This window comes from Notolepis coatsorum, assembly GCF_963971535.1.
Source record: "Notolepis coatsorum genome assembly, chromosome: 6".
NCBI classification, from domain to species: Eukaryota; Metazoa; Chordata; class Actinopteri; order Aulopiformes; family Paralepididae; genus Notolepis; species Notolepis coatsorum.
The window spans coordinates 75846017-75865906 of record NC_140170.1 but is presented as its reverse complement, the minus strand read 5'-3'; the positions used below and the strand labels follow the sequence as shown (position 1 = coordinate 75865906).

At 41.6% G+C, this 19890-nt stretch overlaps 1 protein-coding gene across 1 annotated transcript in view; it reads left to right on the top strand.

The window, feature by feature from the left end:
- Positions 1–4062: 4062 nt before the first annotated feature.
- Positions 4063–19890, top strand: part of loxl2a (lysyl oxidase-like 2a) — a 94307-nt gene continuing 78479 nt past the window's right edge. Inside the window, exons 1-2 of the mRNA XM_084316246.1 lie at positions 4063–4249; positions 8028–8343. Coding sequence (XP_084172372.1) covers positions 8049–8343 — 295 coding nt within the window. The 5' untranslated portion in view covers positions 4063–4249; positions 8028–8048. The remainder of the gene's footprint in view (positions 4250–8027; positions 8344–19890) is intronic.

Below are 19890 nucleotides of genomic sequence, written 5' to 3'. Positions count from 1 at the left end.
CAGCTAATTTTAATGTGGGTAATGGAGTAAGACAGGGCAGGATTTTGTCTCCCTTCCTGTTCAATGTATATATGGATGACCTCTCCACTAAACTAAGTGAAAGATAGTTCGGTAATCAGCCAATCTCATCTCGTCATCTCCTTCGTGACTCTCCCTGTTCTGCGTTGTTTGTTTTCAATACTTCACATTGGCTGTCACACACTGTATCAACCCCTGTTAGTACATCCGTTAGTCATAAGAAACGACACTGCAACGTGATCTCTTTCCTTAGATCCTCATGTTTATTTTCATAAACATAGCCTCTGTACCAGATGTAACCAATTCGGTAATGTCCTTGAACAGTCTTAATTAATTCTTCTCCACCGTCTTTTCTCTCATGGTTCTGGGCCTTGTCGTAGCCAACCAGCCAGTATCCTGTTAGCCGAAGCTAGCGATGATGTGTCATATTCCCCTCCCCCACCCGGCGAGGGTGAGGAGGGATCTCACAGTCTCTGATCAGCGCGTCTGCTTGATTGTGTGTCGTGTCTCAATCTAACTTATCCCGGAAGAAACTCAAACCTCATAACATTCTCCCCATAGCAACGGGCCCGCCCCCTCTTCTCGTTACTATGTGACACGCTACCATGGCAACTGCTCTTCACCTTTAACACACTAAACATCCGTTCTATCAATGTCAAACTTTCCCCATAGTTCTCTCTGACCAAACCTGCTTATCAGTGTTTATGTTAACAAGCTGCCGAACGACCTCGGAGCCATGGGCTCTGCTATTAGTCTGCTGCTAATACACACTGACTGCCGGCTACTTTTAAGATCTATAGATCCGTCTGAGTAGATGCTGTCACCCACCGATATATACATTATATACACATTGAAAAACATAGATTCCTTCATAAGGGAATGTAAGACTGGATGTATGGTGGGAGAGAGCCTTATCAACCATCTGATCTATGCTGATGACTGTTATACTGTCCCCCTATAGTGCTGGTTTACAGCAACTGCTTAAAATCTGCTCTGTGTATGGCATACAACATGATATCAAATTCAACCCTAAAAAGAGTGTTGTTATGATAGTGAAAACTAAGGAGGACCAGAAGCAAAAGTTTCCCTCCTTCTTGCTGTCTGACTGCGCTCTAGTCTAGATGACTGCGCTCTAGTGAAGAGTATGCAATATTTGGGTCACAATATCACTGATGACATGTGTGATGATGTTGATGTGCAGCGCCAGTGCGGCCAATATGCTGGCACGAACATTTTATATGTGTACAACAATGTAAAAATAAGCCTGTTCAGAGCCTATTGTACTCAGCCAAAAAAGAAAAGAAAATGCAGGTAGCAATGATGCATTTAGGATCCTCATTAAGCTCCCAAGACGGACTAGTGCAAGCCATTTGTTTGTCCCCACCAAATGTCCCCACCTTCCATGCTCTGCTGAGGAACCTGATGTTTAAATGTATGTGTCGTTTATTAGAGTTATTGTATTCTTGTTGTTGTTTTGTATATGTGTAATATGGACCTTGAGTTGAGTCTGAAATAAAGTCTTCATCATCATTACCAGCAAACCAGTATGTGACACTAGCTGGAGCACATCACACACTGAACAACTACATTGGCATAACACCAATCACCCTCTCCTGCCAATGAACAATGACAACATATTAAAGGGCAATTACAAATCAAAGTCATTTTAAGTCAAGGGCTTTCCTACAGGGAATGGCGCTCCCCTGCCTTAAAGATTACTATGATGATAATCTTGTTCCCAGTTTTATCGGGCAATTACAAATCAAAGTAATTTTAAGTCAAGGGCTTTCCTACAGGGGGAATGGCGCTCCCCTGCCTTAAAGATTACTATGATGATAACCTTGTTCCCAGTTTTATCTCCGTGAGATAAAGCCTGATAAAGAACTACTGCCGAAAGTGTCTATGGGGTAGAATTTCCGGTGTATGTACTTCCCCTGGAAGCTGCCTCCGAACAGACCAAACTTTTCCCGAATCCTGTCAGCAAACAAGCTAGAACGTCCCGGTCATGTAGTAAATTCTTCAGGCAAAATCGTTGCAGTGGCTTAAACGAGGAAATATTGTGCACTTCACACGTTTCTATAATTGTTTTGTCGAAAACCGGAACGCCTGTAGCCTGTACTTCCGTTTAGACACTTTAGGAGGCATATCTTGTCCAGCCTACTATGATGAGGACAAACTAAGACCTTTGGTGTGTTGGTGCAATCCTAACTATAATGCACAATGGAAGGATATAGAAAGTGACTTGGTTAGAGATGTTCCGATACAGATGCTGATCGGAGACTGGGACCTGATGAAGAATCTGACCCATAAAGAAAACCCATGGATCAAGTTACCACAAGATATGGAACAAAATATTAAAAAAATGGCAGACATGAGGGAAGCGGGAAGGGTGTTAACCCTTTCACTGCCACACTACCAAAATGGTTAACCCTTTCCCCGCGACAATACACGGAAGGTTAATAACCCTTTCACTGCCACACACAACAGCCGGTTAACCCTTTCACTGCCACACGACAGAAGGTTAACCCTTTACTATCACACAACCGACGGTCGGTTAACCTTCTGCCGTGTGGCAGTGAAAGGGTTAAGATGATGTGCACACGATTTAGACTTGACCCTGAACAGAGACGGAAGCAGAAGAGACTCACATTCCATTATAAGCTGTATATGAAGGTGGAAATAGAATGCTTGGAGAAGCTGTAACTGAGACATGGATTGGAAAACGATGACTTCTATTGATATCTCCAAGTGCCTCACTATTTAGATCAAACCATTACAGAATATCATATAAGAACCATAGAGGAAGGCGTATTAAAGGTATTCATAGCAGCATACAATTCAGAACTGAGAAGACGGAAGTATACAATGGATTACATAACTTGAAACAGATACAGTATTGAACTTTACTATAACAATAGAATAATTGGAAACGATATGTAAACACCAATGGAAAATAACTAACTCACAGACTTGTAGAGAATTTGAGTGGGAAAACATGGTCAGATTCTTCCATCAAACCCTCACAGAAAAAAGGAAGTGGATGAGTCAGGTGGTGCCGACGGAGGGAGAATGGATGAACGTGAGCATAGATCTCTATGTGATGGAAAGATTGACGTATGCACTGAGACAGTACAGGGAGAGGGTTGACAGACCAATAAGTAGGTTGTTGTAGCATCTTCTAACCACTTGGTGGTGTAACACCACAGCATCGCATAATACTGGAGAACAGGCCGCAAGAGGGGATTGATTCCTTGATTTCCTTCAGAAGGTCGTGTCAGTGACTGAGGGGATTTTACATTGTAGATTTATTTAGGAGGACTACGGTATTTGGTTTGCCATTAAAACGAGTTTATTTCATTCATTCAAGGTGCAGTGGACTACTTTTAATAGGCTTCAGCTTCATCTTAATTAATTTCTTGGAAAATATACAACTGATTACAACAAGTTACAACACTCCAGCAAGTCACTCGTATTTTTTTTTGTCTAGTGTTTTCACCCAGAGAAATGTTCATTCATACAAGATTAACATTCCTTGCCCTTTCTTATCTTTGGCGCTTCTTTCACTCTCATTGGCTGCACTGTGTCTTTTGTAAACTCTGTCATCTAATCTGATGAAAACTCAACGTCAACTCAACACACAAGTTTCAAATTTGGTTTTATTTGTCACATAATAATGTACATTATTACAGTGAAATGCTTGCTGAGACTGTGCTTCACATATCTTAAAAAAGTACAAAATGCAAACAATAAAGTACAAATGCAAGAATGAGGTGTAGGGATGTCGTGCAAATATGTTTGTAATAAATAGATAAAAAAAATATGGTGTAGTGTTGAAAGTGTCGAGGAATCCCTTTTTAAATATTTTTAACCCACTCTGACTCACCAGTATAGTATTAACCTCGGACACGTTGACGTGATGTTCACACTCAGTACCACTTGGTATTGTTTTCATAACCCCCCCTGTTTGGGACAAGAGGCGGGTAATGATGCTGGGACCGTGTAGGATTGGTGCTTTCTGGGTGGATGTGTGAAGTGGGACGGTAACTTCGAGGAGTGCGGCTGCAGATGAGAGGGGCAGACCAGCGGTGGGAGGACAGAGCAAGGAACATATGGACAGAGGAAGGAACAGAACACATCACAAATAAAGACCCGCTACTTACTACAGAACTACCTACCCAGTCCAACAAGTGGCGAGCTGAGCTGAAGCCTGCTTCGTTTCTGTTCAATCAAAGTAAGTATTTTTTCACAAGCCTGTTTTTGCATGCTGAGATGATGAATTCCGCAGCCTCTTCTGTTTGCAATATTCTGTCCGAAAACTTGTCATACATGGATGGCTATAATGGTTAATTAGCTGAAATAAGTAGCTGCGCGATGGACACAAATGGTAAAACATACATAGCCCCCTAGGCGAGCACTAAACCTTTATATTTTGAACACTGCATGGACCATTTTCGTTTTGATTGATATTTCATAGCGGTTAAAGAATGTGATAGCATATCAAGACACACTTACTGTAGCCAATGCTGAACTGTCATTTCAGGAAGAATTGCTTGAATCTTGAATGAGACCAGAGAGCCAGAGCTCTGTTCTGTCCCAGAGTCAAGAAAGAATACTGAGAATGTGTGACTTTGGCATCAAGAAACAGGCTGTAGCATAACTGGACCCGTGCTAGACATTGATTTACTCTTTTTCCAAGAAGAAGGAAAAAACGATTCAAGAATATCTCCCTTGTTTTGGTAGAAATATGGCCTTGAATGAGGGACATATACATTTAAGATGTGGAATGTTTTACTTTTTGATTGCTATGATTCTCTTGAACACCATTCCTGGCCTGCATTTGAGATGGGTCTGAGGCTGTGATGTAGCTTTATATTTCTGGTTCACGCCTGGGCTGTGATATGGCTTTATAGTTCTGATATAAATGTATAGTTCTGGTTCAAGCCTGGGCTGCGATATAACTTTATAGTTCTGGTTCAAGCCTGGGCTGTGATATAACTTTATAGTTGGTTCAAGCCTGGGCTGTGATATAGCTTTATAGTTCTGGTTCAAGCCTGGGCTGTGATATGGCTTTATAGTTCTGATTCAATGGGCTGTGAGCCTGTGATATAGCTTTATAGTTCTAGTTCAATGAGCCTGTGCTGTCACACTGCTGTGATATAACTACAATGTGTTTGCAGTTGTGTTATCAGAGCCAGATGTAATGTACTGCTGAGTGCTGACTCTAGCTTCTGCGGGCAGAGATGGGAATTTCACTTCCAATATGTAATCCATTACAGACAGGCTACTGGTTAGGCTCATAATTAACATCACTACTGGTTAGGCTTATAATTAACATCACTACTGGTTAGGCTTATGATTAACAACACCACTGGAATACTCAATTGGATTTACTTCAGTTACTTTTGTGTTCCTCCGTTTGCCTCCAGAATCTGTAGAATAGCTCAACTATAACAATTCATCCCAGTTTACACAGACGTAAAAATAACACAAAATGTGTGTATCAAAAGAAATGCCTTTTCTGAGTGATCTAACAAATAATCATCATCCTATAAAAAAAAACTCTGTAATCTGCTCACTGCCCCCCCCCCCCCCCACCAGGTAATCTAATTGATTACAGTTTTTCCTGTAAGCAATTTGTTTAACCCTTTCACTGCCACACGACAGAAGGTTAACCCTTTACTATCACACAACCGACGGTCGCGTGGCAATGAAAGGGTTAACCGGTGGTCGTGTGGCAGTGAAAGGGTTAACATGTTACTGCCCAGCTGTGACAGCATGTTAGAAGTGGACGGAGCCTCTCTATCCATCAGCGGTGGAGTGCATATTTCTGGACACAGGGTTAAACTAGTCCAGCTGAAATGTATTCATATTAGGTGGAAGGGAAAACAGATGTGTTACCATCACGAGTGACGCATTGTGTCCTTAATTTATAATAGGGACTTTCACTTTCTGCACTTCAAACTAGTAGTATGCAATATTGGTATTGGAACTGATCCGGCTCCTAAGAACAAACTAATTATTTCACTTTGGGTGCACTGTAGAGTACTGTAGGGTGCAGCATTTGGGCCTATTTCACGGCTAGTACAGATTGAAGTGATTGCTTTACATTTGTTTTGTGGCTAACTTGTCAGAGCTTTGAGTATCCAGTAGCTATGTAGCACGGCATGGACTGTGAATGACTAACCATCAGCAACATCATTGGATACAACGTCATAGGAAATAGGGCTCTGGGTAAAAGAAAATCTGAATTCACCCTTTAATTATAAACTCTTCCTGCACCATGGTGATTCTTTGAGGTATAAAGACCGTGAAGATAATAATAATACAATTGCAAACTGCCAGCTGTGCGAAACCCAGGGAGGTCTAATTTCAAGAACAAACAACAACTGACTTTCCCTTCCTGTAATTGTCTTATAACAGGCCAATAGCCTACGAGTGAGAAAGTACTCTACTTTCAGAGAGAGTACTCTACTTCAGAAAGTACACTCTATTTGTTCTGAAAAATCAACAACTTGTTACATCAGAAGTTTGTTTGCAATCGCCATGATGTCAAATAGGAAAATCCCACCCCCTGCCCACCTCATTACTCCCCCTTCCCCCTCAAGGAGCCTCCTCTCTCCTTGGCACGTTGACAGTCTGGGGGTGAGAAGGGCCGGTTGAGTAACCATTCTCCCCTGTATCTGGTTGCAGTGCCTGCAGGGCCAGGTGGAGACTGTTAGATCAACACAGAGATACCAGGGGCTCGCAGGACCTTCTGCAGCCCTCCAGGATTCCACATTGGTCTTCATTTGACTGTCAGAGAGAGATAGTGTGTGTGTGTGTGTGTGTGTGTGTGTGTGTGTGTGGTTGGTCCTCATTTTAAAACGGGCTGTTTTAGGGTCAGTGGTTAAGGTCAGGGTTAAAGATCAGGCATTCAGCAGTGAGGGATAAAGTTAGGGTAAGTGGCTAGGGAGGTGTGTGTGTGTGTGTGTGTGTGTGTGTGTGTGTGTGTGTGTGTGTGTGTGTGTGTGTGTGTGTGTGTGTGTGTGCGTGCGTGCATGTGTGTGGAAGACATTAATATCACAATTTTCACAAGGGAATCCCCCAACTCCCCACCTTCTCTCCCTCTCTCTCCATATCTCCCCTCTCTCTCCCCCCCCCCCCCCTCTCTCTCTCTCTCTCTCTCTCTCAGACACATACTCCCTCTCCCCCCTCTCCCTTTCTCTCTCTCTCTTCTCTCTCTCTCTCTCTCTCTCTCTCTCTCTCTCTCTCTCTCTCTCTCTCTCTCTCTCTCTCTCTCTCTCTCTCTCTCTCTCTCTCCATCTCTCTCCCTCATTGGCAGTAAAGTGCTGGCTCAACCCATCACCATAGATCTCTGTGGTGAGTCCTATAGGGAATGGTTGGCTGTGTGCTGCTTGGTGGTTGTGGATGGAGCCGACGAGGAGCGCAAGTAATGAGCAGTCGTGACCAACGAAGGCCAAACCGTGCCATTCCAGGCCGATAATAACGCAATACTACACTGAACCGGGCCCTGTGCTCGTATTCTGGACTGAAACACCACACACACCACTAATTGCTGTCTGATTTCCCCCCCAATATTCCATCCTCTTCTGAGCTCTTCGGGGTTGGGAAACCGGGGGGGACGGGGGTTGGGGGAATATATAGTAAATACGTATATATTGATATATATATTGGATCTTTTCATTTGAATTTAATATAATCAATTCTTAAAAACCCTGAGAGAAGAGTTAACCTGACCTCACCAGATGCTCTGTTACACAGTCATCCTTTGAAACTGTTTGAAATATGTCCGGCACAAAAAATACTGTTGTTACACCCGTACAACAGTAGCTGGCAGTGGTTCTTCAAAGGACACTGATCGGTCCCAACCACTGTGGTTCAGGCACAAGCACATGACTTGAAGCCTGACCAGATGGATTCTCGCATGATCTTGTGATCTCATGATCTTGTGATATCGTGAAGCCCAAATCGTTGTTAACCTTCATGTCGTATCTCCCTCTCTCCTCTAGGTAACCTTTTCGCGCGGCACCATGCTGTACCCAACCTCCGTCCACTGTCTGCTGTCCGCCCTGCTGTGCACGTGGGCACTGTGCCACGCCCAGTCAGACTCCGCACTGCCCCCGGGCACCCCCGTCATCCAGCTACGGCTGGCGGGAGACAAGCGCAAGCACTATGAAGGTCGGGTGGAGGTCTACTATAACGGGGAGTGGGGGACCGTGTGCGACGATGACTTCTCCATCCAAGCAGCCCAGGTGGCCTGCAAACAGCTGGGCTTCCAGGACGCCGTGTCCTGGGCGCCTTCTGCCAAGTATGGAAAAGGAGAAGGTGAGACAATGGAACCACTTTTTGGGTTAGATACGTAGCCGCCCTCCAAAGTTTGAGCGTAAAGGGAGACACTCAGTGTTCAGTAGGCCAGGGGTTCCCAAACTTTTCAGGCCGGGGCCCAGAAAATAAGGCGTCAGAGAGCCGCGGCCCAATGCACATCGTCTGGCTTTTTTTTTTTTTTTTTTTTGCCAGGTGACCGATTTTTTAAGCCAAATATCACTTCAATCCTATTAAGTTAGTTCAAGTTAGTTATTCATTTATATGTGCTATTTATGAGAGGGCTAACTTGTTGCAAAATAATAATGATAATAATAATAGCCTCATTAAAATACTATTGTTGCTTCGGTTGTTTTCAGCGTTTTATGTGCATAATCTGTTATTTAGTTTGAAATGTTCATTGAAATAAGTAGATTTTTCGTTTTTGTTTATTTATTAAGTTAATATAAAACCATATAGTCACATTTTAGAATACAATAGAATAGAATTTTAGAATACAACTAGAAACACTGTCCTGGCCTGCTTCTAAGTTCAGTGGCCTGACAAAAAAAATTAAAATAATTTTTTATTTTTTATTTTTTTTTAAATCATCTCGCGGCCCACCCGTGGCTGCTCGCGGCCCACCTTTGGGTCGCGACCCCGACTTTGGGAACCACTGCAGTAGGCTACTGTTCATCCAAATAGCATTGGAAATTATTAGCTGAGATAATGGCGGCGACAGTGGCTCAGGAGGTAGAGCAGTCATCTGGTAATCGGAAGGTTCCCGGTTCGATTCCCGCTCCTCCTGGGCAGCGTGTCGAAGTGTCCTTGAGCAAGACACTTAAGCCCTATTGGCTCCCGATGAGCAGGTTGGCTCCTTGCATGGTTGCCCCCACCGTCAGTGTGTGAATGGGTGAATGTGGGGAACAAAATTGTAAAGTGCTGTGGATAAAAGCACGATATAAATTTACCATTTATAATATTAACATATTTGCAATGGGGTCCAACATTAAACCAGCGTATGGGGTTTCTCTGTGTGAAACTACAGCAGGGAATGGTAAAGGGTCCTTTGATCTTTGACGGAAAATCCACAATGATGAGGCGATGACATTTTAGACTCTGGTGATTTGATATCCAGTTTCTTTGTGCTCTGTCCTACACCCCACTTGGGGCAAAGTCATGTGCCGGCATGCTAGCTAGTTAGCTGTAAGATACCTGTATATTACACCTGCCCCATCCAATCTTACCTCAAAATATGTCTTGGAAAAATTCCATTTTGCTAATACAGAAGCAAATACTTTGGTTTTCTGTATTCTTTCACACTTCTGTAGTGGCAATAATAATAACCAGGTTTGTAAAAGGAGATCAAATAGGCGCATATGTCCTAAATATTTCTGTAATGTGGCCCCAGGTTAAGTTACTGTATTCCACTGGAAGTTCTATACTGCACATGTTAGGGCATGATCAGACTGGACGCTTGTTTTCCATAACCAAACGCAGGTGTGAGCATCGCCAGTAGGGGAGACCGGGGTTGGTTAGCACACAGCTGTTTTCTGGTTCGTAGGTCACAGACATCAAAATGTTTTCCTTTTTGATCTGCACTCATCTATTATTATTAAAACATTAACACACAAGTCACTCACAGTAATATGGCACAGAGCGAAAACTGTAGCAACCAACCCCAGTCTCACCTACACAGGGAACAAGAGTGTTGGGAACAATACATCATTCTCATTGCTAAGCAGCACAGAGTTTGAGAAGAGGATGACATCGACATGTGTCTGAAATTCACTCCACAGCGCATACAAAGTAGATTTCACTTAGCTTCAGTCAGCTTTACCCCATTGACTTTACATAAGTCGGTGGCTGAGTAGCTAGAGCTACTAGTAGCAAATAGGGCTAGGGTTCCAAAAATCTGAACTATCCCTTTAAGTCTCTCTTTGGAACACTGAGTGTCAGCTCAGTTCACCAGCAGGGCGAGTTCAACAGTAGTATATCTCTGTAGACAGTTTCATATGTTCAGTGGAAATCCCTGAATTTGCCACCCCACTTCCCCCCGTCTGTCTCCTAATCCTCAGGAACTGTTTTCCTCATTAAAGGAGAAGTGAGACTCACTGATCAGTTCTGCCGGAAAGGGAAAGACTGGAAACTTGGGCCACACGCCAGGCAGACGCACACACAGACAGACATAATGTCATCGCTCCTCCCTTTGTCCTGTATGAATGACTCCGGAGCTGTGAAAATGACTCATGACTTTCCCCAACTCTGTAAACATGATAGTTGTTGGTAGTAGTGTGGCAGCCGAGACCAAGATAATCATAAGACCAAGACCCATTCCAGATGAGACCAGGATAAGACTGAGACTTCTGTTAGATGAGACCAAGAGAAGACTGAGACTTCTCTTAGATGAGACCAAGATACGACTGAGACTTCTCTTAGATGAGACCAAGATACGACTGAGACCCACATTAGATGAGACCAAGATAAGCCCAAGACCCACATTAGATGAGACCAAGATAAGACCAAGACCCATCTCAGATGATTGATTGAACATTTTATTAACAGATTGCAGAATGGGTACAATACAGTACGGCTCAATACTCACAATTGTTAAGGGGTGAGACCAAGATAAGACTGAGACCCATCCCAAGATAAGATATTTCCTGTTATTTTGTATCAAATGAGACCAAGATAAGACCAAGACATAATAATAATAATAATAATAATAATAATAATAATAATAATAATAATAATAATAATAATAATAATAATAATAATAATAATAATAATAATAATAATAATAATAATAATAATAATAATAATAATTATTATTATTATTATTATTATATAATAGTGTTAATTGAACAGTGTTACCAGACCACTCATCTGGTGGCTCAGTGTAGACCAGGTGAAAAGGACTTTCACTTTGCTGCTCAATGTGTTTACTTTCACCAGTGCTTATTATGGGCAATATAACATTATGTACCCCCTTGGGGCAGTTTTTGATGTAGTTTTAGTCAGTCTTTTGACCAAAGGGGATTAATAAAGGAACATTGGCTACTGTAAAAGGCACAATCTGTAATTCAAATATAACCAAAAGGGTAGCCCCACCACAAAAGTTCAAAAAGCAGGATGGAAGACATGTTACCAGAACTAATTCGTTTTTGAGGTTTTGTCATGCTATTCTCCACTTGCACAATCTCAAAGTAGCCATTTCCGGCTGACTTCCGGTTGCCAATGGCACTTCCTGTCCCATCCAAATACATTGGTTTTAGCTACTTTTCTCCCCTTATTTAAACAACTTTGTCGTCACAGAGAGGCAATGAAACGTTTGTATTATTATAGTATAGAATGTATTTAATAAGCAAACGTTTGTCACCAGGGTTTTTGGGCTGTATTTCATGTAAAAACGTTTACTGTTAGTTTCCTTGCTCAGCCAGCATTAGCTAACAGAAGCTAGTGGTTAAACAGGCCGGATTAGCTTTGAGCTAACTATCTTTCCCGACCCATGTATTCATTCCATTCTAAACATAACGTTAATTTACAAAACATGACCTGTCTATATAACGTTGAGGAACAAATTATAAGTGTGTGGGTGTGTGTTTTGGTGAACATTGGACTGCAACAGAAAATGCATCACAGTTACAGACAGTAGCTACTGTTAGCTGCACTCAGGCTGGCTGCACTCAGACGGCGCGATCAGCCTGTTGGACAGGGAATGAAGATCTCCAGCGAACACTTCATTGCCTCGGATTATGTTGTTGGGGGTGGAAGGTTTGTCCAGAAGACCACTAATCAGCTGAAGCCTGATGCGGTTCCCTCGGTCTTCGACAGACAGACCGGCGCAGGCTCCAGTTAGTTAGCACCAGCCAGGTATCAACGTTAGCTCTCAGAACGATAGCCAGTTAGCCAGCACCAGCCAGGTATCAACGTTAGCTCCCGGAACGATAGCCAGTTAGCACCAGCCAGGTATCAACGTTAGCTCTCAGAACGATAGCCAGAGCTAACGTTGATACCTGGCTGGTGCTAACTAACTGGCTATCGTTCCGGGAGCTAACGTTGATACCTGGCTGGTGCTGGCTAACTGGCTATCGTTCCGGGAGCTAACGTTGATACCTGGCTGGTGCTGGCTAACTGGCTATCGTTCCGGGAGCTAACGTTGATACCTGGCTGGTGCTGGCTAACTGGCTATCGTTCTGAGAGCTAACGTTGATACCTGGCTGGTGCTAACTAACTGGAGCCTGCGCCGGTCTGTCTGTCGAAGACCGAGGGAACCGCATCAGGCTTCAGCTGATTAGTGGTCTTCTGGACAAACCTTCCACCCCCAACAACATAATCCGAGGCAATGAAGTGTTCGCTGGAGATCTTCATTCCCTGTCCAACAGGCTGATCGCGCCGTCTGAGTGCAGCCAGCCTGAGTGCAGCTAACAGTAGCTACTGTCTGTAACTGTGATGCATTTTCTGTTGCAGTCCAATGTTCACCAAAACACACACCCACACACTTATAATTTGTTCCTCAACGTTATATAGACAGGTCATGTTTTGTAAACTAACGTTATGTTTAGAATGGAATGAATACATGGGTCGGGAAAGATAGTTAGCTCAAAGCTAATCCGGCCTGTTTAACCACTAGCTTCTGTTAGCTAATGCTGGCTGAGCAAGGAAACTAACAGTAAACGTTTTTACATGAAATACAGCCCAAAAACCCTGGTGACAAACGTTTGCTTATTAAATACATTCTATACTATAATAATACAAACGTTTCATTGCCTCTCTGTGACGACAAAGTTGTTTAAATAAGGGGAGAAAAGTAGCTAAAACCAATGTATTTGGATGGGACAGGAAGTGCCATTGGCAACCGGAAGTCAGCCGGAAATGGCTACTTTGAGATTGTGCAAGTGGAGAATAACATGTTTGTTTACATTGGTAATGTTAGTAAACATGAGTAAAACAGACAGTTATGATCAGTTAAAATACATAATGCTTATTTTTGCATCTGGCACTCACTTTTCAATTATGAATACACCTTCAAATACAAGTCAAAACTAATTACATCTCTAAAAAAGGCACAAACATTTACTTTGGTGTTCAACAACAAATCAGTAACAATTTTCTTTGTAAAACTGAAAGTGTAGTATTAGTCTCCCAATACATAAAACTGAAAGTGTAGTAATAGTCTCCAAATACGGAAAACTGAAAGTGTAGTATTAGTCTCCCAATACACCATTGAGTCACTTTTTAGCAGATGAAAAATTACAAATCATTTGTCTTTTATTGCCATTTTAAATGCATGGTTCCAAGTACGAGACCAAGTCAAAAACAAGACCTCTCTACCAGATGAGACCGCGTCAAGATCCAGACAAGAAGTCTTCAACAAATGAAGTCTTTCTTGAGACCAAGAATTCACAGCACACACCTGTTAATACATAATGATTCAATAATGATGAATTTGAATGATGTCCTTCGAGAAGGATTAGAAGAAGTCATTCTCAATTTTCATATGAGTGTTGTTAGTGGCAACAGTAACAACCTCTCAACTCGCCTCATAATTAAAGACATCTTTTTCCACTGAGATGGCCACAGTGGCTAGCCACTTCAAAGTAAAGAAATAAACAAATGTGTTCCCCTAACGGCCAGCGTTACTGTAACCATCTGAGGAATCAGATGCATGAAGTAATGAATACATGATGATGATGATGATGGTGATGATGATGATGATGATGATGATGTAATGCACTTTATGCATGTCATTTTATAAGGTATAAGATAGGGACATATTACTAAGGATGTACCAACGCCAATACTAGCGTTGGATATTGGGCCAATACATACTGGTGCCAGACGAAAACAGGGTATCCATACCGGCGACATTTCTCCCATATAAAATGTGAAGCCTTGAGTCATTTGAGTCATAAATCAAAGCAATATTATATTGATGATCAGACGATACTTTAGAGCTTAGAAGTCAGAGTCAGACTCAGCTAGTTCTTTTTTCTTCTTAAGCTTTACATTATGCTTGTGGCTTTTGGGCAAAAGCCAAGCTTTTCATTTAAAGTCAGAGTCTCTGACTGTGACTTATTAACCGCGCATATTGGACGATAAATCACATCAAACTGGAAGGCCGCTTTGTTTTGTTTTTACATCAACTTTAGACACACGTTGCTCACAGGCCTTGAGTGAATGTATGGTGCATGTCCTTCGACTAACGGTATATTGTATACAGTATCTCGGCTGGTAAGCATGTACATACGATACCGGTATTTGTGCAGACTGTAACAGAGCAGCCTACCAACCTAAGACCTGGTAAGACTGAAGCTTCGAGTGACACAGACGTTTTGGAGACGGAATCCAAATGTTCAACTAAAATTATTTTGTATGATTGTGGCCATTGCTTCATTTACCCCTTTAGAATCTTGCGTATCAACGTTCACATTAAAGCAAAGTTAGCAAATTGGTCAAAATCCATTATGTCTGTCCGCCCACTAGGTCATTACGTCGGTTCAGGTCAAGCTGCAGGAGAGGTCGCGGAGAGGTTAAATGCTGTTTCAGTGTGTGTTTCTCAGTGTGTGCACAAACCCTTTGAAGTTAACCGATGCTCGTTTGCCTTGTTCCGATGATATAAGCCTCAAACACACAGATAATTGACACATCTGATCTGAGGCTCCTATGGCTCCCAGCAGGCATCAGATTTGAAATGCCAACACGACAGAACTAGCAGCAGGTCTGGTGCTGCTATATTGTGCAGCAGAGGGAGCTTTTTATTTATGTCTGACGGGAAATGACAGTAAGCGTCTTGTTTGTTTGTTTGTTTCGGTGTGGGTCTGTACACCCGCCAGAGCAAATCAATTGGATGGGCTTCAATTTTTTCAAATGTGCATCCCTACATGTCAGTGAGTGAACATTCAAATCTCCATTAAATCTATGAAATACGATGTGACTTATACTAGAGCCCTTTTTACATGCAAGTTTTAATAGGCCCCACTTGCTATGGACTGCATTTGGACTGCATTTATATAGCGCTTTATAACATAGGCCTGCTATAATTTGAGAAATTTATTTTGGGTAGGACAGTCATTACAAGCTTGTTTAAACGTCTGAAAGAAATTCCCATCCTAGTCCCTGAATAAATAAACTGGCTTTGTCTTCAAACAGGTCAGTGATTGATTACTGCAGCCTCAGACAGGCCGTTTTAACCCTTTCACTGCCACACTACCAAAACGGTTAACCCTTTCACTGTGACAATACACAGAAGGTTAAAGGATCATGTACACAAACAAACAAGTCAAATAATCTCCTCAAACAGCCTTGTTTTGGTCGCTGGATACTCATTTGTCGCTACCAAAATCTAAACAGGTTGGGAGTAGGGGCGTCAAGGCAGTTTGTCGCACCACATGACCCTTTTGGTGCACGTTTGGTGCAAAAGCCACATATGACTTTGCCAATCTGGGCACACTTTAAGCGGAAGGGGAGAATTAAAGGGCCACTTCACCAAAAAACAATGCTGATTTATTTTGCACATAATCACACACATGTTCAAAAACTCTAAAGGGTTTTACACGCATTAATTTAGTTTGACAGTTATTGAGAGTAAATGAGTGTCCCTGATGCCATATTCAAACTAATTTACTCTCAATAACTGTCAAACTGAATTAATGTGTGCAAAAAAAAAAAAAAATTGGATGTGTGTGAGATTATGTGCAAAATAAAAATGTGCATTGGTTTTTGGTGAAGTGGCCCTTTAATCATACTTGTTTGTGAGACAATAATGGTCATTACAAAATGTCATGATCGCATTAGCCTCCAATTGGAAACCAGTCCAGGTTTTCTTGTTGTTGTTAATGTTGATTGATTGATTGATTGATTGATTGATTGATTGATTGATTGATTGATTGATTGATTGATTGATTGATTGATTGATTGAAAACTTTATTAACAGATTGCAGAATGGGTACAATACAGTACTACGGCTCAATACTAACAACTGCTAAGAGGATGCAGACCAGAAAATGACTTTCGTCTTGTTTACACAAGGGTCCTCCATTTTCAATTATGATGTATGTCTATAGTTGGGTTTAAACAAGAGTGTTTCTTTACTCTCCATAATACTGAGCAATCTTAATATTAGCAAACTAAACCGCAGAGTTGTTTTCAGTCAAGGCAGGAACATTACAACTTAGCACTTTGGGATCCCAGCGAACAAAAAGTGCATTACAAATCCAATCTATTATTATTATTATTATTATTATTATTATTATTATTATTATTATTATTATTATTATTATTATTATTATTATTATTATTATTATTATTATTATTATTATTATTATTATTATTATTATTATTATTATTATTATTATTATTATTATTATTATTATTATTATTATTATTATTATTATTATTATTATTATTATTATTATTATTATTATTATTATTATTATTATTATTATTATTATTATTATTATTATTATTATTATTATAACTATAGAAAATCTCTTCAGGATGTAGAAAATTCCTGACGGCCCATCAATTAAAAACAACAGTTCTTAACTCAACCACTGTATACTAAGCTCGCTTTTTATACCAAACGTGGCTTTTAGTACAGAAACAAAACCAGTTTTCTTATGTTTAGCAGAAAGAAGGTCGTTGAAGCGTTCTTTCTGTCTGTTTTGGATTATGGAGACATATTTTATAGGCTGCTGCTTCCACTCTAAAGCCTCTGGACTCTATATCATTCTGCCCTTAGATTTATCACTGGTGACAGTTATGGTACGGTACCCATCATTGTATCCTAGGTTCTGTGATCCTCTGGCAGAGAGACGTGACTTGCATTGGCATCTGTTTCTGTATAAGGCCATTATTGCTAATCTTCCACCCTACATCACTTCATTGCTGGATTGGAGCTCTGGACCTTATCATACTCGCTCTGGTGATTGTCTTACGCTTTAGGTTCCCAGAGTTTACTGAATTAGGAAGATCTGCTTTTAGCTTCTGTGCCCCAGACACATGGAATGTTTTGCAATGCACTTTAAAACTAAAGTCATTAGTATTTATTGGTCAGTTTAAATCTTTAATAGCAAACCACTTCACCACAGTCTGCAGTTGTTTTGAATTATTTTAAATATTTAATTGATTGACTTCTGTTTCTACATATAGTTCTTTTTTGTATTTATTATGTTTTGTATTTCTCAACGTCAATGTAAATGAGAGCTTGCTCTCAATGATCCTTCGAGATTAAATATAGATTGAATGAATGAATGAAAAGTTTGTTTTGATCTAGCAAAGTTTAACGCTACAACCTACCTTAACATCATCAACAAATAAACACATGCATAGCCTATGTACAAAAAAATTAACAGGAGAGGAGTAGGGGGGTGTGTGTGTGTGTGTGTGTGTGTGTGTGTGTGTGTGTGTGTGTGTGTGTGTGTGTGTGTGTGTGCGTGCGTGCGTGCGTGTGTGTGTGTATGCAAACAGATGCGTGTGTCTAGGTGCGAGTATGAAGATGAATGAGTGCTTGTATGTTGTGTGTGAGAGGGTGTACTGTAGGTATGCAAGTGTGAAACTGGGATATCAGCAAGAGCAGGAGGGATCTACTAAGAGCGTGTTGTCTATATTCTTGAAGGCAGTCAGTGAAGTAAGAGCTGTAAGTTTAAGGGTGTCTTGAAAGGCGTTCCAGTCATAAGCTGCTGCAAAGTGAAAGGAGTTTCGGCCGAAGGTGGTCTTGGAGCTTGGGATGTATAGTTTGATGAGCTCACTTGATCTTATGCCGTAAGTGATATGAGAAATGTGGAGCAGGGAGGAAAGATAAGGTGGGGTCTTGCCCAGGATTGTCTTGTAAATGGTGTGGAACCAATGTTGGAGTGGAGGGAGGGCCAGTCAAGTTTGTAAAGGTCACAGTGATGTGTATTAAAGGGTGCATTCAGGTGGCAAAGCGGATGGCAGAATGGTGACTGAGTGTCCAGTTTGTGTAGAGCCATAGTCCAGGATGGGCAGGACAGTCATCTTTACAAGGGTGAGATTTGCGGAGCGTGTGAAGGAAGCTTTGTTATGGAAGAGAAATGCCAGTCTGGCTTTCACTTTAGACTGAATATTATTAATGTGAACGGAGAAAGAAAGGGAAGAGTCCAGCCAAAGCCCTAAATATTTGTAGGACTTGACAAACTCCAGTTCGGTGTCGTCAGCGCAAAGGATCTTGGGGGGGCTGGGGGGTTTCTTTTTGCGATCGAATAAGATGCATTTGGTCATCTTAGTGTTAAGGCGAAGGTGGAGGTTATGAAAGGACTGCTTGATGGAAGTGAGACTGTCTTGAAGAGTGGAGGCCGCGGAATGGAGAGAAGTTAGATATCAATTTCCTCTCAGTGGAAAGCATTCCGGCTGCAAGCTAGCCTAGCACAAATTAATGGAAGCGGATACGGACCACTAGCCTATAGCTGTTGCCAGGGAACAAACGTAACTTTTTGACTTACCAGCCATTTGGCTGGTAGATTTTAAAAACTACCAGCCAGGCAGATTTTTTACCAGCCAAAAATTATAAATAGCTTTTTAGTATATCGCCATGTGTTATTATTACTATATAATACTCTCATATGCTATTTTCAATTAATATCATAAACAACATAAGGAATATTAGCATAATTTTGAGTGGACTGAAGGAATGAGTCAGCGTTAATAGTTTTAAATGCGAATAATTTATTGAAACATAGAAGTGGGGTCGGGACACACACACACACACTGTTTCAACTCACCACCCCCGCATCATATTGTAGTCTAGTCCGTCTTCAAACTTCCACTCCTCTCGAAACTTTTTTATATTTGAATATCAACATTATCTGTCCATCCTCAGTAATCCTCAGTTTACTATAATATATTCCTGTCCTGAGTCCTGACTAGTGACTTCATCGTCTTTCCAAAGGCACGCACGCACGCACACACTGTCTGCTGTTCTCTATGGCTCTGCGCCTCTGCCTCTGATCAGGATTAGCTTGTTAGCTTACGCTAACGTTGTAGTGATTGTAATGGTACATAAACGTTAATTTCAGGCGATGTGGGCATAAAGGAATGGCGACGGTGCAAAGCATGTAGATTTGACCCGTTGTGAGAAGAAAAAAAACACCACAGACTTATTTCGGGTCGTGTAGGCGCACTGCTGTGTAGCGCTGCTCCTCTGCTTGACAGACCTGCGCCGCAGACAATAGCACGGACTGGGCGGATATGACTCGCGGAGTTGCTACAGGGTTTTTCAAAATAAGAGTATCATATGAACCGAACGTTGCTAGCTGCCGGAGCCATCGATATTATGACTGGAGCTGCGCTTGGGGCGGAAATGAGACCCGCACAGGATTTTCAAAATAAGAGTATCGATATGAAGTACACGCCAGGTGGCGGGCAGACCTCTCATTTTTACTTGCCAAACCTTAAATCTACACGCATTTGGCGCTTGGCAGGTGCTTATTTTGTTCCCTGGCTGTTGCCCAAACACACCTCTCCCAGAGCTTTAAGCTAGGCTAGTGGTCCGTATCCGCTTCCATTCATTTGTGCTAAGCCAGGCTAGCTTGCAGCCAGAATGGAAATTAG